The sequence below is a fragment of the Dipodomys ordii genome, unplaced genomic scaffold, assembly GCF_000151885.1.
Source record: "Dipodomys ordii isolate 6190 unplaced genomic scaffold, Dord_2.0 Scaffold3, whole genome shotgun sequence".
In the NCBI taxonomy this organism is placed as follows: Eukaryota; Metazoa; Chordata; class Mammalia; order Rodentia; family Heteromyidae; genus Dipodomys; species Dipodomys ordii.
In genome coordinates this window covers 35,722,825-35,748,910 of record NW_012267219.1, presented here as the reverse complement: position 1 = coordinate 35,748,910, position 26,086 = coordinate 35,722,825, and the positions used below count along the sequence as shown (strand labels likewise).

At 44.6% G+C, this 26,086-nt stretch overlaps 1 protein-coding gene across 2 annotated transcripts in view; it reads right to left on the bottom strand.

Annotated features, from left to right (window-relative positions):
- Positions 1-19,197: 19,197 nt before the first annotated feature.
- Positions 19,198-26,086, bottom strand: part of Chst11 (carbohydrate (chondroitin 4) sulfotransferase 11) — a 201,645-nt gene continuing 194,756 nt past the window's right edge. Inside the window, exon 3 of one of the 2 annotated variants that reach the window (XM_013022721.1) lies at positions 19,198-21,628. In XM_013022721.1, coding sequence (XP_012878175.1) covers positions 20,774-21,628 — 855 coding nt within the window. In that variant the 3' untranslated portion in view covers positions 19,198-20,773. The remainder of the gene's footprint in view (positions 21,629-26,086) is intronic. The other variant, XM_013022714.1, reaches the window with a different exon arrangement.

Here is a 26,086-nt window from a genome sequence, read left to right as displayed (position 1 = left end):
AATGATGTTTTATTAGAACATAGCCATGTCTATTAATTTATTCACCATCTACAGCTGCTTTCTGTCTATGTGATAGAATCGAGGAGCTGTTTGGAACAGAAAGCCAAAAATATTTACACACACATACACACACATTTACCTGCTTCACTTTAGAGTGAATTTCTTGCGTTTTATTTGAGTGTCTCCCTGGAATGGATTAGTTCGAGTGTCATTAGGCAGGGTCCCCAGCCTGGAACTGGTCCTCTAGGGTCTCCAGTGAACACGTTTCTCCCTCACAGTTTCGTAAGCCATGATCCAAAGCCTGGGATTTGAATCTTTTATCACTTTAGCAAGACCAATCAGATGCCACAGACTCAGACCTAAGAGGTTTGGGGATTCTGTGGCTAGTCCCAAGCCCAAGAAGACAATTTGATGAACTAATAATTCAAAGGCCAGAGTAATACTGCCGTGTTGATTGTGGGTGGCTCTCACATTAGCCACAAAGTGAGGTCAGAGTTCTGGGCTCACTGTCAGACCCTTGGTCTTGAGCCTCAGCTCTCTGACAGCATTATGTCTGTGACATTTCCTCTGAGCCAAGGGATCTGGTGGCAGCTCCCCTGGCTCCCAGAGTACTTCGAAAGGCCTCCTACCAGTTGTACAGGTTCCACCCCTCATGTCAGGCAGTTCTTTGGGGGTGCCATTTACTCATGTCCCAAAGGCATTCAAGACCACTGCTGTGCAGCTGGCCTTTCTACTCAGTGTTCTTGCCTCTGGTTGCTATGGTAATGTGTACTTAAGTTGTGCTAGTCTAGAAAGAGGCTTCAATGGAGGGATCCTGGGCCCTCAGTACCACCCCCAAATCTCTGCTGGTGACAGGATGTGGCTGGTGACAGGATGTGGATGTCAGGGATGCCAGTTACATTGGGCAAGATCACAAGTTAGGAATGCAGTAGTTGCAGCCCAAAAGTTCAAGAGAAGATGTGGTTAGAAGACTATTGTTCTACATTTATGCTATAAAATGCCAAATGGTAAATTAAAATTACCATGTCCAGAACCAAATTGTCACTCATTGTTTTCTGCATACTCTAGTTATGACTGGCTTTTAGAAAGCACAATAACCACGTTTGAGAGACCCTCAGAATTCAGTATTCACTGGGGGCAAGATGTAAGATGTAGCAACCTGAATAATGATGTAAGTAGCAATAAATGGATGGTATTAAGGATATATACACAGTAAACAATTGTGTCAGCTGGGCACTGGTGGCTCACACCTGTAATCCTAGCTACTCGGGAGGCTGAGATCTGAGGATCGAGGCTCAAAGCCAGCCCAGACAGGAGAGTCCGTGAGACTCTCATCTCCAATAAACCACTGGAAAACTGGAAGTGGTGCTGTGGCTCAAGCAGTAGAGCGCTTGCCTTGAGCTGAAGAGCTGAGGGACAGCGCCCAAGCCCAGAGTTCAAGCCCCACGACCGACAAAAACAATTGTGTCATTTCAACAGTACTGAAGAGCTACAGCACTGGAAATAATAATGGCATTGGTACTATTCTCTTGCATTTGTATCTTGAAAGATACAAATTAGCCTGCTTCCCTCCCTCCTTCCCTCCCTCCCTCCCTCCCCTTCCTTCTTTCCTTCTTTCTTTCCTTCCTTCCTTGCCTCCCTCCTCTGTCCCGCCCTCTGTCTCCACACCCAGTTTTGGCCTCATGGTTTCAAAGTCCCAGTGATCAATTGTTTGTCTTACTTGGGGCCAGTGATAGGCAGAAGGTCATAAAGAAGAGCACGACCAGAATGCAAAAGAGAGAGGAAGGGAAGGAGTTGAGGAGGGGGTCCCACAATCTCCTTCATGGACACACCCCTTTAAACCTGAAGACTTCCCCTTAGGCTTCACCTCTTAAAGGTTCCACCACCTCCCAGTGGTGCCATGGATTGGGGTCTTTGGGGGGACACAGGTGATCCAAACTATAGCATATGGTACAAGTTTAACAAGTTTAATGAGTCTCCTCCTCTGTGCAATGATCTTCAACTCTAGCTGGCTATTATAATCTCCTGTGAAGAGTTCAAAGGAGCTGCCCCTCTGGTTCTTTACTCAGGGGCCCAATTTCATGGCTTTTAGCATGGATCCAAGCTTAAAGGTATCTCCAGAGCTATCTAGGTAATCCCCAGCCAAGGCAGGTGAAGAACTAGCCTTACGAGCAGGGATTCTGGGAAGAGGAACATGATCCAGCCAGCATGGCTGAGCTGATAGACTGGAACAGGAAGATCAGCAAGGTGAGCATATTAAGATTGGGACAGGATGCACCAACTGGGATTGTTTTATATCCAACAAGAAGTTGAGGTGAAGCACAACTGCTTACACTCAGTTTGCACAGAATTAGATGATAATGATAATTCAGTAGCTAGATAAATATAATTCTAGTTTCCTCAGACCTCGCCAACCTGGGAGTATAAATAGGGCCTCAAGTTGACAATCTGTTTACAGTAATTACTCAGACTTTTCCCGCTTGTTGCTCCGTTTGCATGTCACACAAGCTACAGCCTCGCCCCGGTATTTCTGGCAGTCATATCTGGAGCTCATGTTCTCCCCCACCCCCCAGGGCAGTCTGCACAGGCTATTCATCTTTGCATATGCTCAAAGCTGTCACCACTGAGGGAAGAGTGTGTTGCTGTAGGAATCAGGACCTGTCCCCTGGGCCCACGTGTCTATTCTCAAGGTGCTTCCCTCTGGGCCCCAAAGCTGCAGACCTGGGCTCTTCCCTGAGCCTGAGCTGAGGCCACTCACTGTCCCACAGAGCAATCTTTGCTGGTTTCCTACTGACTAGCTTGGGTTCTCCTGGACATTAGTATCAGATGCTACCTGCAGGCCCTGCCCCCAGGCAAATCCACAGCTGGCAAATGGACATTAAAGCTACCTTGGTACAGAAGGAAGAATATAAACAGGCACCACACAGGAAAATCTGCCTCTGGGAATGGAGTTCTTTCTCTCAAGGAGTGCAGGAATAGAGGGAAGACGGCTGGGCTTACAATTGCTGCAGGAGTTTCTTAAGTTTGGAGTAAGCAAGTCACTTTTTTTCTTGTAATTCCAAGATGCATTTGGGAATGAAAAAATCTAAACAACCCGGAGAGAAAGTCTTGCTCCTGCTCCCAGGCCAATGGGGTCTAATTTTGGGGGGATAATTGTACCCATTCCCTGCACAGAATGGCTTTAGATTCCTGTGCTGATATATTCATGCTTTTGTATGTCTGAACATAGTTTATTTTCTTTTTCTGCATATTTGAGCTTTTGTATGTGTGAAAATGCATTCTATCCCCCTAAAACTTGATTAATATTTGGGGCAATTTGATATCCACAATAATTTATCTTCAGAATGTTGAAGATATTTCTTTACTGTGCTCTAGAACTCATGAATTTGAAGGAGGAAGGAGTGATGAAAATATAAAGCTCAGGCTTTGCATTTATATATTTTTACATATTAATATATTTATATTTATAAAGCCAGGATTAGAATCACAGTTCTGCTGCTCATTAGCTAGAGTACTCAGGGAAAATACACTGGCTGTGTGTTTTCATCTGAAAAATGCTAAGAAGAGTAGTAAATAACTCAGAAGATTATTTACCATGAGGCTGACATGAGTTCATATTTGTCAAGTGACTAAAGCAGTTGCTGGTGCAGTGTGCCCTAGAACAGGGGTGGCTAGTTGTTTTTCTTTAAACCAATTTCATCAACATCTATCTTGAGTGCTCTGAAATTTCACAATTTTCTTGTTATGTGGGTCATTTCACACTTGTTAAATATGGAATTTTTTACACTTTTTCAATTATTTTCTTTTATTTCTGGGACATTTATTTTGCTAGTTCCAGGATTTGAATTCAGGAGCTTGTGCTTGTTTAGCTTTTTTGTTTGGTTGGATCTCTTACCCCTTGAGCTATGCCATCAGTCTGGCTTTTTGCTGGTTAGCTGGGGATGGAGTTTCATGTAATTTTCTGCCTGGGCTGTCTTTGAACCTTGATCCTCTCAGTCTCAGCTTTTCTGAGTAGCTAGGATTATGAGTATGAATAACTGGTGTACAAGAATGAAAGAAAGAAAGAAAGAAAGAAAGAAAGAAAGAAAGAAAGAAAGAAAGAAAGAAAGAGAAAGGAAGGAAGGAAGGAAGGAAGGAAAGAAAGAAAACAATCCCATGTCTTCCATTTTCTCTTTCTTCTTTTAGGAGTTTTTTGTTGTTGTTCTTGGTATTGAGACTTGAACTCAGGACTTGGTGTTGCCCCTGAATTCTCTTTTGCTGAAGGCTAATGTTATACCACTTTAAGCCATAGATCTACTTCCTAGGATTTTTAAAAAGTGTAAAAGTGTGTGTGTGTGTGTGTGTGTGTGTGTGTGTGTATGTGTGATGTGTGCATGTGTGCTTTCTAGGGTGTCACTGTTAAATTTCAGTTCTCAGATCAATGTTATGTGTTTCTAGTCTTTTTATTTTCTTCAGATTTTCCATTGCTTTGTCTTTTTGTTTTGTATTTTGGGAGACTTTCTTATTTAAACCTTCAATCTAATTTATTACACAATTTAGCTTTGCATTAACGTCTTTTAATTTTCACATCGTATGTCTTGTTCTTTGCTTTTTATAGTCAGCACGTTGGAATTTTTACTGGATGCAGCCTCTAGCCATATCTCTTACTTACTCTTCATTAGATTTATTTTATGACCTCCTATTCTGGCTACATTGGCTCAGTTGTCTCCACCATGTGATGGACAATGGTCATTGGTACACACCTGAACAGCTCTCTCAAATACTCTCTCCAGAGTTTGGTACTGATCTTAATTCCATTTTCCCATAACAGGTATCTCCAAACAATTACATTTCCCATCATCCTGTAACGACACTATAGACATGTGTTCCTTTGAGAACTTTGATTCTAAAGTAAGTTTCAAGAGAAAGCTACTAGGGACACCTAGCAGGATAGCCTTTCTGGTATCAGCGAGGGCCACTGCAGAACTCTCTCTCATCAGACCACTTACTGAATACTTTCCCAGACACTCTAGAGCAGACTCCTCCAGTCTTTTCAAAGATGCCTAATAATAATTATATATATATATATATATACTTGATAAATAATTATTCCCGATAATGTCTTTCCAGCCTTACTTCTTCCCCAAATACATCACGTGTGTGTGTGTGTATGTGTGTGTGTGTGTGTGTGTGTGTGTGTGTGCCGGTCCTAGGGCTTGAACCCAGGGCCTGGGCTCTGCCCTTGAGCTTATTTTGCTCAAAGCTAACATGGAACCACTTGAGCCACAGCTCCACTTCCAGCTTTTTTGAATGGTTTATTGGAGAAAAGAGACTCATGAACTTTTCCTTCCTGGGATGGCTTCAAACTTTGATCCTCAGATCTCAGCCTCCTGAGTAAGCTAGGCATGAGCCACCAGTTCCCAGCTAAGTTGCAGGGTTTTTTCCCTAAATACCTTTCCAGCCTGATATCCTCCAAATCACATTTTTTCCCCTGCCTAGATGATCTTGCCACAGGAACACCCAGTGACCTTCACCATCCAGTATTTGTGCCACGGGCGGTATGCTGTCTTTGAGTGTGGCAGCCAGCATATGAAGTCTTTTCCCATTGACAGAACATGGCCATCACTTCTGAGATTAGGAAATAAGAAGACTTCTTTTTTTTTTTTTTTTTTTGGTCGGTCGTGGGACTTGAACTCTGGGCTTAGGCGCTGTCCCTGTGCTCTTCAGCTCAAGGTGAGTGCTCTACCACTTGAGCCACAGCGCCACTTCCGGTTTTTGAGTAGTTTATTGGAGATAAGAGTCTCATGGACTTTCCTGCCCGGGCTGGCTTTGAACCGCAATCCTCAGATCTCAGCCTCCTGAGTAGCCAGGATTACAGGCGTGAGCCACTGGCACCTGGTGGAAATAAGAAGACTTCTGTGCCTTCCTTCTAAGGCACTCTAATTCTCTCAGCTCATTCACTCTGAGAAAAGCCAAATGCCTAAATCACAAGGTGGCCATACACAGAGGCCCATGCGGTGGCCTCTCAGGGCCTACAAAAACCAAACCCCTTACTCTGTCAGACTTTCAAATAAGACCCCAGCCCCAAACTGGACAACTTCATGAGAGGTTGCGCCAGAAGAACTTAGCTGAACTGTATTTGATTCCGACTCACAGAAACTTTGAAAAAAAATGGCATTTTCAGCTATGAAGTTTCATTCCTTAGCAACAGATAACGAGTATAAGTATCATACATTTAACTTGTCTAGACCCAAACTCCTGATCTTCTTCTCTGCTTCCCCCATGCTCTTTGTTCATAGTCTTCCTGGTCTCACTATCCTTTCAATTGCTAAGGCCAAGAACTTGGGAGTCATTCTTGACCTCCCTGCTCATACATGGTAGTCCAAACATCACCTAAGCCATCAGCTTTGTCTTCAAAACATTCCTAAACCATGCCTGGCTATGTCTGGCCAGCTCTCATCCTCGATCGCCCTGGACAAAATCACTAGCATCTCAGGTATAGATGTCTGTGGTAGGATTCTTGATGATCTGTCTCTTTTGCCCTTCTAGACTATTTTCAACACAGAGCTAGAAGTCTGTTTAAAATCAGGTCATTTTTCTCAAAGCTTTCCAGTGTCTTCCCTTTTCCTTTATGGCAGAGACAGACTTTGTAATGACTCCCAAAGCCCAGTGTAATCTGACCTTACTTGTCATCAGTCTTCCCTTTCTTTTCTTCCTACAGTGAACCAGCACCTTAAAGGTCTTTAGGCAGACAAAGCCTGTCCCTGTCTCTGGGCCTTTGCCCTGGCTGCTTTCCTGGATGATTTCTGTAGACAAGGGGCTTGTTCTACCTGTTCATGGCCATTCCTATCACACCTGCAATAAAACCTGGTTCATTGAATAGTCATTCAATGGTTGCATAAATCCAGCTAGAGTGGATACTGCACCCTGCTGCACAAAGCCCAGACTAATACATAGAATTCATTGTTTGCCGGTTTTCCTTTGTGCAGTAGCTTTTCCTTGGGTGACTTAGGATCTTTGCACATGTATATTCAACAATGAAATACAGGCAGCACTAAGTGCTTTTTCTAAAGCATGTCCAGGTTCGGAACAGGCAGATAGACTGAATTTTTCTCCTCAAGTCTGAATGTGGGGTGGCTTTCTGGAAGGACTCAGCCACCAATGGCTTTAAATCCTAGTTCAGGTCCTGGGCTCAAATGCCACTATCAGGTGGAAGGAAGCTGTTTGGTGATTTCCTACAGCTTCTTTGTCCCATGCTGTCCTCTGGGACAGGCCTGCTTTCCTGCCTGCTGGTGTCACCTAGCCCGCTTTCTACCCTCCGTGTGATCACAATCTGAGAATGCAGGCTCTGCCCCCTTCTCTCTTCTCAGCAGTTTTAGGACTTGATTCACTTGTATTCCTCCTTGCTACATTTGGATGTAGTTCTGGGAATAAGAGGTGTGAAGCTCCATGGCTTGGAACATCATTTTAACCAGAAGACACTCATTATACTGTCATTTTTATTCTTTGCCTTCTCCGATAAATGGTAGTTTTATTTATCTATTTGTATTTCTTCTCTATTACGGGAGCTTGCTTCTGGTATCATGAAGTTTGTAATGCTTGGACCTCTTGGTGTAAGGTTTTAAATCCATTGTCCCGAGCACACAGTTTGTCCTTTACTTCAGGGAAAAGTCCTCTATATAATTTTTAAATCATTTCTTGTTGGCTATTTTATGTTCCTGGAATCACTGTTAGTTGAGTGGTGTCCCTCCTGGATGAATCAATCGCCTCTCACATCTTTTTTTTTTTCCTCTGTGTGTGTGTGTGTGTGTGTGTGTGTGTGTGTGTGTGTGTGTGTGCACATGCGCACACATGCATGCATGTGCACGGTACTGGATTTGAACTCAGGATCTTAGGCTTATCAGGCAGATGCTCTATGACTTGAGTCACACCACCATCCCTTTTTTTGCTTTAGTTATTTTTCAGGTAGGGTTTTGTGTTTTTGCCACTTGTAGAGCTGAGATGACAACTATGAACCACCATGTCTGGTTTAATTGTTGAGATGACTGTCTCACCAACTGTTTGCCTGGACTGGACTTGAACCACAATTCTGCTGGTCTCTGCCTCCTGATTAGCTTGGATTAAATGGTGCGAGCCACCATGCGGACCTGGGCAGGACCTTTAAGAAGTGGTAGATCAAGAGGTCTGTGCCCTCATGGATTAATGGTTGTTTTTGGCTGAGAAGGATGAACTTTGCTGGATTCTGTTTCTGTTCTCATGTGTGCTGGCTTAGTCTCCACCATGTTATGACATAGGGTGAAGGCTCTTGCTGGAAGCCAGCGCTACGTTCTGCTCAGACTCCAGAACTGTGGCCAAATGACTTCCATTGTTTATAAGTTACAGCCAACACATCTTGTTCTAGAAGCAGGGAAGAGACTAAGATTCTGTATCTCTTGTCAATTATATTATCTTAGAAGCTGTGAAGCTGACTGGAGAACAAGTATAAGTATTGTCATTTATTTGTTCTGCCATTCCTCAGTGTCTCAATCAATAAATGCGTGGGAAATTGGCTGAACGGATAACCAGGCTTGGTGGGGATTTATTTAGCTCTCACCTTGTGTTTGAAATAACACCAAGCTGATAGAGGTGAGCCGCTCCAGGTAGGGCAGCCCAGCCAGCCCAGCCCTCCTGTGAGCAGGGCAGGAGTGCCTGTGCCCAGGGTCGGCATGAGAGTTCCCCCACCGCAGTGCTGGGTTCTGCTGATTCCAAGGGCAGTGAGTCTGTGGCCGTGCTGGGGTCCTTGCTGGGGTTTCCCAGGGGAGATAACAATGGTGTCTCATACCCAGCGGTCCCTAGCCACCTGGTATCTATTCATTTCGGGTGTTTCCTCCTATCATTTCACCTTAGACAGCTACCTGCCAGTCATGTTGCCATTTCACTAATGAAAACACCACTTGTCATCTGAGATTGTGCCCCTTGTGGTCCACAGCGATCTTGTCCCGTTAGTCTTGTCATTTCGTGGAGGAAGAATACAAATAATATAAGCCTGGCAAATTCTGTATTAGTATTAACACTGGAAAATAGTGTTTAGGGGTGAGGAATAAGCCATTGCTTTCAGTGACCCTTGCTAGTTATGGTCTGAGCTTCTGATTGCCATTTTCTCCCAATTCCCCCAATTTCACCTTCTCCCCTTTCTCCTCCACAACTCCCCCCCCAACACACCCCTCCTTCAATTCTTTCCATCTCCCATCTCCTCTTCCTCTTCTTCCTCCTTTTCTAACTTCTCTTCTTCCTCCTCCTCTCCAAAGACAGCATTTCCTTATATAGCCCGGGCTGGCCTTGAACCCTCAATTTCCCTATCTCTGTCTACCCTTCAAGTGCTGAGATTGCAGGCTTGTACCACTAGACCCAGAAAAGCTTTTATGTGTGTGTATGGGAGGGGGAGGTGTTCTGTGTTCATGGCAGTGTTTTACCACTGAGCCACATCCCCAGCCTGTACCAGCTTCTAACACTCAGATATATAAATAAAATTTCAAATCAGAAAAATCACCTTGTGCTCTGCTTTTCTCACTTCCAATTCAGATTTGTAAATTAACAAATGAAAATCCAAAGTGACAGGCAGGTGTGAAAGAGAATTCAAAGAAACAGCTGCTTTCAGGAATAATATTGAAAATATATAAAAGCTGTTAATAAATAAAAAAGAAGCCCATATGTGTATTTTCGAAATCCAAGACACTTTTTCCTGGCTTCTTCACAATCCCTAAGTGTAAATAGTTTTTAAAAGTTAACCAATTCTGCCCAGATTTCCAACAATCCTCAAGGAAGCATTAAAAAAAAGTCAGAGATACGGGTTAGTGTAAAACACTGAATGTGAAATGATGATTTTTAAGAAAAAACAGCGGAACCCACACACATGGCATGGACCGATTATCTACTCAAGAGGCAAGGTGGGGGAATCACAGCCTGGGGCCAGTCTGGCAAAAGCACAAGACCCTATCTGAAAAAATGAACATTGAGCTATCGTGCAACTGGTAGAGCTCCTGCCTAGCGAGTGTGTGTTCCTGGGTTCAATTCCCTATAACTCAAGGAAGGAGAGAAAAGAAAGAGAAGAGAGGAAGGAAGGAAGGAAGGAAGGAAGGAAGGAAGGAAGGAAGGGAGGGAGGGAGGGAGGGAGGGAGGGAGGGAGGGAGAGCATTAAGGACAGATTTAATGCTCATAAATTTGGCTGGGTAGTAAAACTAAAGTGGGAAGGTAGATCTGCCATAAGAGAAATGAAGTGAATAAAGGTATTTGATAGAGCCCTTGGGCCCAGAGCTCTCCTGAATTTGGGGGCACAGGGGACAGAGAGAGGGGAGGTCTTCAGACTTCCTCAGCTCTCTCCACCCTCAACACCTCAGACTGAGGGAGCTCTGGGTCAGATTCTTTTCTCAAACTGGACTTCTACGTAGAATTTCATTTAAACCAAGAGCTGGGTAGTTTGTGTAAAGATTAAATGAAGGTTATTGCTTTGGCATGGAGAGTCCCTCAGTGAGGCAGAAGGTATCTGTAAATTTAATCGAAACCAAATCACAAAGGCAAGCACTAGAATACAAGAAAGATGGACAGGCCCTAGGAGTCTTGGCAGGAACTCAATAAATGGAATAGAACAAGCAGACCCAGCACCATCTAGGGCCCCAGGGGAAAGGCCAGGGCTAATAGAAATGATTAAAGATCAAACTTCTGACCTTGAATGACCATTTCAATGCAACCCCTAGGAGAGAATGACAGAATCCACTGAGGAGAGACACCCACAGAGACAACTTCTGCTCAATATTTTCAACATCGGGGAGGGGAGAGGGGAGAGAGGCAGAATGTTTTAAGGATAAGAAGAAAGGAAACATTGAGCGATCTGAGAACAAAACAAAATTGGAGTCTCCCATTTAAATTACAGAGGACCTCATAGAATAGACAAAGCTATGGGAGTCCCGGTTGTCAGAATTCCCTCAGGCCTGGTCAGATTGACCTTGGAGGGGGTGTGTGTTTGACCTTTAGCTTGATCTTTAACCTAAATCAGATTGACCTTTCTTTTAGGAGAAAAAAAAGAACACTGAATTTGCCAATGCTCAACTTGCTGACTGCAAGAATTTTCTCTGGGGTTGGGAAAAGGAGGGTTTGAATGAACTGAAGCTTCAGAAGGGATATTTAGTACAATTCTAGCAGCATGGTTAGCAAGGGAGCTTATCAACAGACCATAAATTATGAGAAACATAAGGTCTAAATTGATGCTAAGAAAGAGCTTGGAATGGCCGGGCACTGGTGGCTCACACCTGTAATCCTAGCTACTCAGGAGGCTAAGATCAGAGGATCACGGTTCAAAGCCAGCCCAAGCAGGAAAATCCTAGAGACGCTTATCTCCAATAAACCACTCAGAAACCCAGAAGTGGCACTGTGGTTCAAGTGGTAGAGCACTAGCCTTGAGCTGAAAAGCTGAAGGAGGTCCAGAGCTCAAGTCTCATGACCGACCAAAAAAAAAAAAGAGAGAGAGCTTGGATTATAAGGTAAATTCACACATGGAGTCTCCAGGGATCCTTCATAGTGGATCTCTGAGGTGAATGCGTGAAGGAGCAGGTCAGAACTAGACCTGGAAAGGTATACAGTGAGTACACAGACATGGCTTGTCCCATAGAGTGAGTGCAGAGTGAAGGGAAATCCAGCTGTCTACATTTCCTCCAGCAGCCATGAAGACAAAGAGGGAATGACAATGCACTTAGAAAGTTCTTTTAAAAAAATACAGGTGTGCCAGTTCTATTTAGGGGGAAAAGATGAAATCCTCTGGAGAAAGAGAAGCAACAGAGAAAATTAATAACAAAAATCTGTAAGAGCCATGTCTGAAAGTGGAAAGTTAAATGTAAACTAAGAAGATGAAGCTATGTAAAAGTTATATATAAATAAAGAGGATGAAACCATGTAGAAAACACAACAGGTAACAACTTACTCTTCTGCAAAACGTAATGAGGGCCCACAGTATAGGTCCTTGATTAAGTCCAAATTTAAGTCCTTAATTTTTCCTAATACATCATCAAGATCGCTGTGTAGAAAAGTTCTGTGCAAGAAAGTGCAGACATTTAGTGATCTGATGAGAAAGTGTACAATTTTCCTAGCAATATAAAAAGAAAAAAATAGGTTGGGAATGTGACTTAGTGGTAGAGTGCTTGCCTAGTATGTATGAGGCCCTGAGTTTAATTCCTTAGTGCCACATAAATTTAAAATAAATAGTTTTTTTAAAAGAGAAGAAAAAAATTAACAAATCACTTTCTAGGCACCATTATTCATGGCTTTCACAAAGAAAATAAATTTAAATGAAATCCAGTGTCAGTAATCAAGAGAAATGCATGCTATTGCTAGTGGCAATGGAAATCACCTTCTTCTCTCTGGAGTCAATAAGGAAATACTCTAATGAGAACTGTGAAATTGCTCTCAGAGCCTGGTGGGGTGGCACATGCCTATAATCCCAGCACCTGGGACGCTGAGGCAGAGAATTCCAAGTACAAGGCCAGCCTGGGCTCCAGGGGAAGACTCTGGCTGAAAACAGCAACAAAAAGAACATTTCAAACAATGTTCATACCAGTATACTATATCATTTTCTAAAATCTAGAGAAATCACTAGAAAAAAAAAACCTTATTGAAATAATTTTTAAAACTAGAGACATGAAGCTGAGCCTGGTAGAGTTCATGTCCGTAATCCTGGCTACTCAGGAGGCTGAGATCTGCAGATCATGGCTCAAAGCCAGACTGGGCAGGAAAATCCATGAGACTCTCGTCCCCAATTAACCAGCAAAAAGCCAAGAGTGGAACTGTGGCATAAATGGTAGAGAGTTGAGCAAAAAAGTTCAGGCGTAGTGCTCAGACCCTGAATACAAGCACAAAAATAACAAAAACATGTAAGATGATGTTAAGTGAAATGAACCCCAAGATAGGGATACAATGTTTTTTTCTTTATTGCTATTGTTTTTTAATGTATCTAAAATGTACTATGTAATTTTTTTTGTTTCTCTTGTATGTTCTTCCCCTACCATATAACCCCCTGTTTTCACTGTATTTTATTCCAGTGCCCTGCATCTTGCATATACATTTTTCTACTTTGGGGAGAGGAAGGGAAATAACAAAATGCTGAAACAAGGATACAGGTTGACCTATTGTAACAATGACATGTACAAGACACTATGTTGAAAACAAACTTTACAACTTGGGGGTGGGGAGTTGGGGAGGTGGGGAGAGAAGGTATGGTAGGGGAAAAACAAAGAAGGAGGTTACTTGCTTGATAGGAAATGTACTCATTACCTTACTCATGTAACTGTAACCCCTCTGTATACTATTTTTTACAATAAAAAAATTTAAAAATAGCAAAAAAACCCACAACAAAAACAAAGTAAGAAAGCAAGAAAACAAAATACTCCACTTGAAAAGCAGCATTAAATTCTTAGTGTCATGGGATTGATTAAGCCAGTGTATGGGTCATAATAGCTATAAAAACAGGCAGTTTTATGCATCTGACCATGGGAGGGTGAGATAATCCAGAATCTTGTCCCCTAATAAAAACTAAAAAAGTGGACAAAATGTTGTAAACATTTTTCAGACATTGGACCTCAGGATCTCTGAGCATGCAAATGTCCTTTGCTCCCATTTGCGTTTGGGATTGAATTCAGGGCCTCACGTTGGCTAGACAGACACTCTATCATTTGAGTCACATCTCTAGCCCCGTTTTGCATTTGCTATATTCAAGGTATTAGAGACCCACTTTCTGCCTGAGCTGCCTGGACTGCCATCCTCCTACTCTTGCTTTCTTGTGTCACTGGAATAACTGGCTTCTGTACCACTCTGCCCAGCCATGGGTTGAGATGAAGTTTTTTCAGTTTCTTTTTGCTCTGTCCAGGCTGGACTCAGACTATAATCCCCTGACCTCTGCCTCCCAAGTAGGATTACAGGCTTGAGCTACGATGTTGGGTTGCAAATAGCTTTTTTTGTGTATGTATGTGCTGGTCCTAGTGCTTGAACTCAGGATCTGGGAGCTGTCCTTGAGCTATTTTTGCTCAAGGCTAGTGCCCTACTACTTGAGTCACTGCTTCTGGCCTTCTAGTGGTTAACTGGAGATAAGAGTCTCATGGACCTTTTCTGCCCAGGCTAGCTTCCCACCATAATCCTCGGAGCTCAGCATCCTGGGTAGTAAGGATTACAGGCTTGAGCCACTGGCACCTGGCTGCCAATGTCTTTTAAAGGAGGAAGTGGAATTGACTCCTTCAGTATTCCAATCTGTACAACCAGATATAAAGGCTTTGACCATGCAGATCTCCGGGGTGGGGGTGGGGGGCACTGGAAGAATCAGCATTAATGTAAGAGAACCCTCCCATCTCTCCAGACCTCAGAATGTCTTACACTGCAGACCAGCAGGTCAAATGTGAATACTCTGTGAATCACCCAGGGAGTGTCTTTAAATGCAGGAGGGCTGTTACAGTATGTGAAAGGCTGCATTTCTAGCAAGCTCCCAGAGAATGTCCATGTTGCTGGTCCCCAGACTGCATTTTGAGTAGCGAGATCCCAAAACCACTTATCCATCTCTCCCCGATGTCCACCAAGCCTTAAATCAGCATGCAGTACACTAAAGTCACAGCCTTCCCTCAACCTGTCTGTGCCTCTCATTCCCTCAGCTCTATCGAAGGCCCCATCTGTCTCCACCTCTATTTCCTAAGATGGGGGTGTGGCAGCCCTCCCTCTTTCTTCTTCCTGACCCCCACTCCACTCAGGTTCTACCCCTCATCTTTCTTTGATCCAGGGGTTTCCCACCTTGGCATTGTTGACATTTGACCCAAGTGATTCTTAAATTCCCTGAGGCAGAAAAACACGGCTCCAGTCTCTCACTTCCTGTCCATTTTTCCAGCTAGCCTTGGGTCACTTCTATCCCAAGGAGAATATGATGTTTTGTCTTTGTAGCGATGTCCCCTGTCCCATCAAAATCTGCTAACCTTTCCACATTCTGAATTTGATGACAAGTCCCTGGCCACTTGCACTGGGGCTGCCCAGATGCCTAACATGCTATGATGAATGAATATGTGACCAACATGTTATGAGTGAATGTTTAAAGGAGTGAATGAATGTTTTGTTTCTGGGCAGCTGCAGGTTCTAGCATGGGGTGACCGTGAGGGGAAAGCTCTGAGCTGTTGTTGGAGGTACTTTAATGGATCATGCAGAGAAACATATTTGCAGGGACTAGCTAGCGTTCTGTGGCAACTTTTAGCCTCAACTCTGCCCCTTGTCTTCTAGCTCTTCTCTTTTTTTTTTGGTCCGTTGTGGGGCCTGAACTCTGGGCCTGGGCGCTGTCCCTCAGCTCTTCAGCTCAAGGCTAGTGCTCTACCACTCGAGCTACAGCGCCACTTCCGGCATTTTTTCTTTTTGCTTACGTGGTGCTGGGGAATCGAACCCAGGGCCTCATGCATGCAAGGCAAGTACTCTACCACTGAGCCACCTTGCCAGCCCTTAGCTCTTCTGTTTTCTCATGTTTTATCAGTTGTACTTTGGCTGAGAGTTGCATTTCTACCTATGTCTTCGTGACACCATCCTCTCCCACATTTAGGCTTCAGGCTTCTTTCTGTCCGATGCCCAATTTTTACCGGCAGGGGAATCAACTATTCCAGTACTGGGGGTTGAACCCAGGGTCTCTCTTGTGCTAGACAAGCATTCCACCACTTTTGAGCCATGCCCCTAGCCCCACACATCAGTTTATTATTTTTTAATTTAAAAAATTAAAAAAAGATATTTTTGGAGATCTTTTTAATTTTTAAAATTAGAAACCACATGCCATGCGGGAAAGCTTTTCCCTATCAATAGTATTCTCATGTTGATATGAACATGTGTAGAACATACAATACATTGAGAATGAACAACTTTGCATATGATTTCTTCTTTGGAAAAATAGGAAAGAATTGTTTTCACAAATGAAGCTAAAAGATGTGGTTGTCGCTGTAATTTTGAATGTGTGCTCCCCCTTCCCCTGACTCCAGGAGAGAAATTCAGTCTCCCTGTGCTGAGAGCTTGGTCTCCAGTGTGGCAGTGTCGAGGTGGTGGGACCTTTAAGAGGTGGAGCCTATTTGGGAGGTACTTAGGTTCTTGGTGGCATTAGATAGGAACTGACTCACTGGGGCTGGAAGTACAAGTCTGACGCTTCCTAGCTTCAAAGTGGGAGCACTTAGAGGTCACTGAGAAGCGTGTCATTCAGTGTCCCAGGCCTGGGGTTCTGCCACCAGACACTGAACCCCTGGATGACCCCACTGCTTTATTTGTTCACATGCATGGTAGAACAACATCAGGGGCTTCTCATGAATCCCTCCTCAAGACTTCATAGACGTGGTGGTCTTACCATGGCTGAGCTGGCCAACAGCTGCCATGTCTTCATCCTTTGATGCGCATGAGCAGGGCCCCCGGCATGCCAGGAAGCACAGCCCGCCCACCCCACCCCACCCCTACAGTCTTTTATTAATGAGCCACGAACAAACCATGCACAAAAGTTTTTTTTTCCCTTCAATTTAATTGAAGTTACTTAGAAAAATAATCAGGCTTGAATGGCTTTTCCTGGAGGAAGGTTCACGAACATTTCACGCTTTTTGTTGGCAATGTGGAATTCAGCTTTCTTTAACAGTATCATTAGATATACAGGGAGCATTTTCTACAACAGACTTCTACTGCATACAAATACATAAAAAATGACACGCCACAGAGATGTTAAATGTATATCCATATGCCGCACTGGGCATGCGCCTGAGAAAGTACGGGCAGCTCCTTCTGTACCTTACAAAGAGTTGCAGACGGAAATTCGCCTGTTAATAGCCAAGTGTCCAGCTGGTTCTAGAAAATTCTGTTGCCTGTTTATCTAGAATCCAGTGGGCTGTAATGGGAAAAGGGGTGCAAGGGGTGCTGGTGGTAGGAACTAGGGGGAGCAATGTAGTCAGTCCTGCTGACAGTGACAGAGTTGGGCAAGGGTGTGTGTGTGTGTGTGTGTGTGTGTGTGTGTAGAATAAGACTGGGCAAGGGAAGCAGAGGGGTGACTGGGAAAGCAAGAAGAGTCCCTCTGCTTTCTGCAGAGGCTCAGACCCTACCAACTTAGCATGGCAAGGACTCACACACTTTGTTCTGGAGCTTTCTACCATCACAGCTTAAACCTGTGCTTCTATGCCTCTGTTCCCAGAAGCATGAGTCAGACTGAAGTCTCCAGTGCCCACAGCCATTCTGTGGACCCAAGCAGGCTGCTGCTATTCTTCCCAGACCAGCTGGGGACGGCAGGGCTGGCACTGTGGAGTCCTGTGGTTGATAGCCTAGACTTTTTCCAGTGAAAGGGGCAGGGTAAGCAGGAAACATCCTTGTCCTCTGACTGTACCTGGTTCTGGAAACAGCGGCAGCCAGACTCCCGCCTGCACTTCTACCAGCTAAGCATGGGAGAACAAAAGCATTTGCAAATGTTTTTCTTTAAAACAAAAACAACAAAAAGCCAAATAAACCATTGCCTTTTGTTTGCTAGGCATACCTCACTAATAGATTTTTTTTTTTGACAAGGACATGGAATACTTTCTACCTTCTGTAAAACAGATCAATTAAAAATTATATCATAAGAAAATAAAACATGAACACAAAACAGAACACGAGGAGAAGGAGTCCTTTCAGAAATGAGTAGCTGCATCCATCCTCCAAAGGACAACTTTTCTCCCTTGAAGCCAGCGAAGGGCATGCAGCATGTGGTGAGCCTGCACTACAAGTTAGGGGCAGAAATGCAAAGCATGGGAAGTGGATGTAAATTTCCATTTGTAAACAAACAAACAAACAAAAGAAAGCACAGAGCAAACACATCCAAACTATGAAAATGGAGTAGTACTTATCATGTGATCATTTGCTCTCACTGAACAACCTTACACTGTGTGTGTGTTTGGAGAGGGGGTCATTGTGTAACTTACTTGCCCTCTTTTTCCTCTCTCCCATCTACAGCCTCCTGAGACCTCCCTCCGCCCACCTGAAATAGAATCATTGTCTGAGGGCAGAATCCAGGATTAAAACCATTGCACTTAAGTAAAAGTTTAATCTATGTCATATAAAGTACCTGTATTCTATAAATTATATAGAGACTGCAGTGCTAGTTTGGTTTTGCTTCCTTGTTTGTTTAGGGAGAAGGCTGGGGACAGTTTTTACCCTCAGCAGATCTCACATGCTAAATCACTGAAGCTAAAGATTCTCTTGCAGAACACCTGCTCTATGGGGTGATCTGCAGAAGAGACTGTCCAGGTCAGGTAAGTCCAAGAAATGCTGCCATAATGCTCTTGGGAACTCATAATGCTCTTCAAGTATCCAAGGCTCTAAAACCTCCTGCAGAAAGGAAATGGACTTCACTTTGTTTCCCAAGGATATGTGATCACAAAACTTTTCATTTGTACCACACCAAAGGGATGTGCCAGAAAACTCTTTTTCTGTAGATCACACCTTAGGAATTTAATGGACCTGTTTCATTAGTGGGAGCTGATTTCTGAGGACAGCACCCACTGTCTGGAAAAAAAAAAAGAGTCCAGACTCCAAATTACAGTTACTGATGCTGTTTGGTCAAACACATTGTATAACTCTCTATCTATCAAAAGTGTAGTAGCTGGGCCTGTCACAAAGCAAAGATAGCATGGAAGAAGGTACCTACATGCTATAAATAGCTTCAGCCTGCTCCTCTCTGGAGCACATCTTGCTCACATTATATAAAATAATTTCCTCGGTGAGATGTTGCAGTTGCTGCTCACAGAGCTTGCTATGAGCTTAACAATACCATTTTCATAGTTTCTGTGAATAAATTATTCATTCTTTTGTTTAGAATATCCCCACCTCTACACTACATACTGCATCAAAAACAAAACAAACTTACCCATCCCACCCTTCCCAATCATTAGAACTATTATTATTATTATTACTATATACAGTATCTGCTACCCAATCATTCACTAGTTGTAAGAGGGATGTGGCTCAAATTTCAACCAAAAATCATCAGAAATGACTGCAAAGGGGAAGTAGGTTGGGATGTTCCCAGGAAGTAGTAGGTTTACAGTCTCCCAGTGAAGATGCACAGATTAAATCACAGAGGCTGTCCTAGCTGCTTTATGCATAGCAGCCATGAGAGGCCTAAGGTCTCTTAGCCTCTGGAGGACATGGGAGGGTTTGGAATGTGTGTGTGTGTATGTGTGTGTGTGTGTGTGTGTGTGTGTGTGTATGAATCTTCATCTTTGACCTTCAGAAGGGGTAGAAATGCTAGACCATTGAAAATCCCAAAATGTATGCATGCCACTCACTCTTAAATGCAGCAAGCAGTAGCTAATGCTTCTGTATGAGAATGTGGCTGCTGGATGCAAGATGACCACGTTCCCCTTTCCTCATCCAGGCAGACATCACTAATCAATCATAGCACAGTTCCACACTGTGCCTGGAGAATCCCTGGGGGGATTTAAAAGAAACCATGACCACCAAATTGCAACAGGCACATGAGCGGAAACACTTTTTGCATTTCTTGTGTTGGGTAATGACCTTAGATTACTAACCATGTAGAGAGGACCGAGCCAAGTGTGAGGTTTTCAGATTTGGGCCAAAGAAAAATGCACAGCTGAAAGGGTTATGGACCTCCTGGGGTTGCTCACAAATAGCCCCTCAAACCCAGGAATATCATGGGTTTGCTCACTGTCAAGCTGGCTTCCCTGTGTCCATGTAAAGCTGCTTGACTATTGGCTTTGTCCAATGCTCTGTCTGCAGGCCTATATAGTTGGGCCTAGAAGGGAGCAGATGCTCAATAAATACATGCCGACTATAAAGCTATGGTCACTTTGCCTTCACCACAACTGGCACTGCCAGTTCATTTCTATATAAAAGCCTAGACTACCAGACTGCTAGTTCTGGTGAAAAATCAGCTCTTTGCTTGGGTTACAAAAAAAAATCACATTTCTTTCATGGAAGGGACTTTGGGGTCAATTGAAATTAGCTTAGAGTTAGTCCTTTGTGATGATGCCTCTTTCTTTGGCAGTACTGAGGATTGAACTTAGAGGTCTGAGCCATGACTCAGCCCTTTAGCTTTTAGTTTGTTTTTTCAGATGAGATCTCAGGCTTTTGCCTGGGCCAGCCTCAGACTGGGATCCTCCCATCTCTGCCTCCCACCCAGCTGGGATTATAGGCATGCACCACAGGCCTAGCCCTAAGGGCAATAACAACCTACTTATTCCTAACAGAATTCCTGAATGATGGCATTTATGCACATCACAAGGGTTGTCACTATACAACTCTGTGAGAGGTTGATGTGGAGAACCAGCATGTCTCCAAATGAACTGTTGCAAAGAGAAGCACAGACCATAGATTTCCTCTGCAAAGACATAGCAGTCTGCTGCCACATACAAACACACACACAAAAGAAATCTATACAGAGACCATGTTTAAATAACTATAAATAATATTAATTAGAATTTATGGAATGCATAATTCATGGAATTCACCAGAACACAAGGAAATCTCTGAGACAGTGTTGCAGTATTCACTTCTAAAAAAAAAAAAAAAAAAAACCAAGGACAATCGCCCTGTTCCCCTGCAAAGACAGCTGTCCTTCCCGACGAAGGATTTTTTTTAAAAAATAATTCTCACCAATGCTGCTAGCAGCATCTTCCCCGAGGAAATATTAATTTACAAAATAACCCCATATCCATATAATTCATTTGACAAATAAAAATCTTAAATTAAAAAGCAGGATTCTCTCCCTCCCCCACCCTACCCTCTACCCCAGCCCCCTTTATTCCAATTTCAGGTAGCTTGGCACTGAATAATTGAACATTAAAAAATCGAGTTTGTAGACTTCATACAGCTGCGTCTGGTGCTCGGAGCTGATGTTCTGGAAGAACTCTGTGGTCATCTCGTCGGTAGTTCTCGTAGACTTTGCATAGGTGGGGAACTTCAGGTAGCTGCTCACTCCTGCCAGCTGGAGGACATAATTGGAATCCTCTTCCAGGGTCTCGTACTTGCCCACGAGGTCGTAGTGGATGTGGCAGGGGTGGCAGAGCGAGTAGACGGTTTGCCAGTGCTCATTGAAGGGCTCCTCCCGCTGGGTGTGGGGATCAATGAGATAAGCCACGAACTCCTCGAACTTGACATCAGCCCCCTTGTGTAGGGCCTCCTGGGTGGCGTTCTTGCGCTGGCGTTTGATGATCTTGGTGCCATAGCGCTTATGGAAAGAGGTGTTGTATTTCTGGGTGAATTTGTTGCGGTAGGCAGACACCAGGCGCTCGAAGGGTTCCCGGACAAATAAGAACTTCATGTAGCTTTTCAAGCGATGGTTGATCTCTGGGATGCTGTATTGATTGAGGGTCTTCAGGTTGGCCGAGATGTGGGCCTCGTTGGCGGGGATCTCCATGGGGTCACTGTATTTGCCCCGCCCGGTGAGGACCATCATGAGACGTTTCCAGTTGGTACATGCCACCTTGGGCACATAGCAGTAGATGAGTTCATGGTCTTCATCCACCACCAAGTGCTTCAGGTCGTTGGGGGTCAGCACCCGTCGCTTGCGGCTCATGGCGCTGTTGGCTCGGCAGGTGTCTGTCACCTGGTCTCGCCTCATCTGGTGCAGGACTGCAGTGTTGGAGAGCTCCAGCTGCAGAGGGGACACAAGAAGAAGGAGAACTCAACGCTTGTTTAGATCGTGTGGATCATGGATCGAGCTACTGAGGCCTGGTTGGTGACTCCACAGGGGACCAGCCGGGCTCTGCATGATGAGGAGGAATGGCAACCCAAGATGCTCATAGTTTATGGGGACAGGGGGAGGGGACAGGGCAGAGAGGAGGCCACCAACGGAGCCACAGGGAGCCACATGGGAAGATGTTGAGGGCAAAAGTCTATGCAAAAATATGTACCCTCTACCTGAACTAGTCCTTAGTTCCATGAGGAATAGGAAGCCCAAGGCCTCTCTCTCCTAGTCTGCCACCATCTTGGTCTCCAATGTCTAGACACTCAAGAGTTCTTCATGGAACCCTATTCCTGGCTTAGTGCCTATCGTTGTGATTTGCCTCTCTCAAATGTACACCATGGCCCTTCTGCTCAACAGAAAAGGAAGGAATTGTCCATCATAAAGCAATGGAGAAGCCGGGCGTACAAGGGCTAAGTAGTGGCTGCTCTGGGGTTGCAGGTGACATGGTGGCTTGATTTTCCTCCCTGTCCCAAGGGCATGCTCTTGCTCATACACACATTGATATATTCGTGTTCACATTCTGCTTTTTCAGCTTCGTTCCTGCTCCTTGCTCTTCCTGGGAAGACAATCATTCCCTCTTTTCTGCTTGCCCAGGCATTCCTTGGGCCAGGGTTCAGCTGGGGAATCTCCCCCTCTTTGTCCCTATGGGCTGCATCCTTCAAGGCCCAACAAGGTCCCATGCCACACAACAGGAAGATCATTTCTTCCACTAAATAGCCATAATACTGAACAGCCACACAAGGCAACCCTCAATCAAACCATGCTTGGGGTGCTCAGCTCCTGTGGCTGCCGAGCCCCAGGGCCTCACTGCTTCCTCAGGTCAGACTGTGGGTAGCTTTGAGTCTTCAGGATGCAAATGAGTCAGTGTAGCTACCTGGACAGCCAAGTCAGTAGAATCCAGAGCTCAGCGGACCTTGAAAGCTGGCCCCGCACTCCCAACTGAGAAACATGGGCTGCGCTCACTCCTTCCCTCCCATGCACAGGGCACCTGGGATGGGCCTACATTAGCAACCCTGGGTTCACTGGACACCCAGGGGATATCTTGTGTGTGAGGGAAAGGGGCACTGTTAGGCAGATAGGGATAAAAAAAAAAAAAAAAGATGGACCTAACCCATAGCAGATAACATGGATCCCATCATGGCGTTTCTTGTTCTCATAGTGTCTCACTACACTTCTTCTTCCCATAATGCCTTGGGATGCCTGCTCGACCAATGGAAAGAGCCAGGGCAGGTCATGCCCAAGCCATCTAGCTATTGGCACAAAAGCCAAAGAGAAGAGGTATGGGAGGAGTCCCGTCCTACAAAACTACCCTCCAAGAGGACTCCATCGGACTCCTCTTTGGGCCCCTGTCTGGGTGGAGAATTTCACTATTCCCTTTCATGACTTTCCTTTCCTTTCAAATAAACGTTCTCTATTTACCTTAAACACTCTCTTGCCCTTTCATTCTGTAATGGGCAGAGAAAATGAATTTGATCCCCCCTAGCTGGTATCGCTGGCCGCAGAGCTCCGCGTCCGCCTCCTCTCACGGCCTCAGGACAGCAAAGATAGTGATGATGGAGATGGCGACCATGGCAACGGCAGACTGCATAACTGAGGAGCCCTTCTGTGCAAGATTCCTTCTCAGGTGACTTCAGTGCTCAGCCAGCCTTGCTAGCCACAGCACTGTGAGCTAGGCACTGTCTCCATTAAATGTTTCACCCCCCCAGAGAGAAAGCCAACTACTGCCAAGGTGCTTGGTAAAGTGTACCTCAGCATGGGGACTCTTACTATGTCCGCTTCAGAAATAACCGACTCGCTCTGAAGGGAGGTATGTGTGAATCATGCGCATCTACTTCACCGCTCAACTTCGGATGTGGGTTGGCTGTGCCTGGCTCCTGCTAGTACACAGTGGAGGAGGTGATGGAAAATTCTAGAGCCTGTAAGGAAATCCCACAGTCTCTGCTCTTTTCTCTTCCAGGCAGTGCTACCCCAGAGACCACCATGCTGTGAGAAAGCCCTACCCAGACTCCTAGAAGACCAGACAGCGCCTCTGATGGCCAGAGTTGACTGCCAGCCACCCAGTGACCACAGCAATGGGAATGACCTAAACCAGGACTAGGCTGGTGGCCTAGGGTTGATTGAGTAGGCAGTCCATGTGTCTGAAGCCATTCAGCGTGGTGTGTTACCCAATAATAACTATCTGAACATGGGTGCTGGGAAGGGTGGCTGAGCCTGTTAGCTAAATACCACAGGCAAAGATGCCCCGAATCTGAACATTTGAAATTCAGAATATGCCCAACTCTAGATTTTCTTTTAAAAAAATTGAAGCGGTGGGCTGGGAAGGTGGCTCAGTGGTAGAGTGCTTGCCTCCTATGCATGAGGCCCTGGGTTTGATTCCTCAGCACCACATAAACAGAAAAAACCCAGAAGTGGCGCTGTGGCTCAAGTGGTAGAGCACTAGCCTTGAGCTGAAGAGCTGAGGGACAGAGCCCAGGCCCAGAGTTCAGGCCCCACGACTGGCAAAAAACAAAACAAAACAAAACCCCTGAAGTGCTGGAGATTGAGCCATGCCTCCAGCCTCAAATCTGAACATTTTTGAGCACCAACATGGCACCACAGTGGAAAATTCCACATTCTTCTATGTCAATGTCCAAACCAGGCGCATCCGAAATAGGGGATCAAATGACCTTAGGGCTATGTGGGTGAGGTACGTGTGATAGAAATTAGATATTTAAATCTGAACCCATCCCTAAGATACCTATTTCATTATGCATATGCAGATATCCCCAAATACAAAAGTGGATGAAATGTGAAACATTTCTGGTCCCAAGCATTTCAGATAAGGGTTACTCAACCTATACATTTTTAATTTCCACTTGGTAAAGCCAGTTGTCCCAGGAAGTTTCCCAAATTGGAATGATTGACAAGTTATTGACCATTGGTTACTCACAGGCCAAGTGACAACAGTCAGTGAAGCTCATCCCCACCCTAAGGACAAAGTACTAGTCTTGTATGTACAGAGACTGGGCCTGCTGTGTCTTAAGATCCAGTTTTGGTACCTTGACCCAAATGTGGGGCCTGGATCTCTCTGACCTTAGCTTCCCTGCCTGAGCTGGAGTCAGGGTTCAGGGAGAGGCCTGTGTGGGAACGTGCAATCCCATAAGACCCCCAGTCAACATTCTTCCTCCCTTCCACTCTACCCTCCCCCCAAAGCCCTGGCTGCATAGTCTACAGAAAGAGTTAGATCCACTAAGTGCAGAGATATGGCCACTTTTCATATTGGATGTAGTCCAATTTGTTCCAGGGGTCCAATTGGTTGCATGTATTCTGTTCAGAGTCCCACAGGGAAAAAAAAATCTTCTAGAATATTCTTCCTCAGCACTTGGTCCCTTGCTTTAGATTTTGCCACTAAGGCTCAATGCCCAGTTTCTCCAAGTACCCTGTTCCAAGGCATGAATGACACCATGTGTATGCCAAAACTGCAGAAGGCAAGCAGCAGAATTTTCTGATTTTCTTTTATGTACAATATCTAGCAAGGATGCTAATAATATCTAACATCGATTATGTGAGTATTCACTGCATGCCAGCTATGTTACTAATGCACTGTATCGATTAACTTATTTAATGCAATCAATAATCCAGGGGGAAAGTATTTTTATCATCTGTTTCACTTTTTTATAGTACTATGAAGAGGGGGTTTGGAATGAGGGCTTTGTGCTTGCTATAAGCCATCCCACTAGTCCTTTTGCTTTTAGTTTGGTTTCCAGACAGACACAATCTTGTTAACCTTTCCCTGGCTCAACTTGAACCACAATCCCCCTACCTCTAAGTCTCTCATAGCTGGGATTACAGGTGTGAACTGCTCCACCTGACACATAATCTTTGTTGTATGACTGAGGCTGTATCAGATGCACCAACACATGAAGAAAAGAGGGACTGATTTACAGAGCACTTTGTTGCTTCCTGTCTTACCCCATGAACTCCTCCCAACATTGTTAAGGCTGTGTGTTGTCAACAAACCAGTCCATACAACGGAACCTGTGACTCTGGAGCTCATGCTGAGCACATCACATGGATATATAGGAGTCTCCCTGCCACATGCTAGCACATGAAGTGGTAGGCTGGCCTTTCCACAACCCTACTCCAGTGCCTGCAAAGTGCTGGCCTTATAATATATGCTCAATAAGTACTTGCTGAGAGAATGCATGAGAGAGTTAGCAGTAAGTATGCAAGTCCCACCTTACATAGCTGAAGGAGGTTCCTAGTGATTCAGAGATAGCGGCCATACTGGCACAACATCTCCCCACCCCCCCCTGCCACACACACACAGAAATTCATGCCCACACATACTCTCAGAATGTGATCTTATTTGTTGAATATTTATTT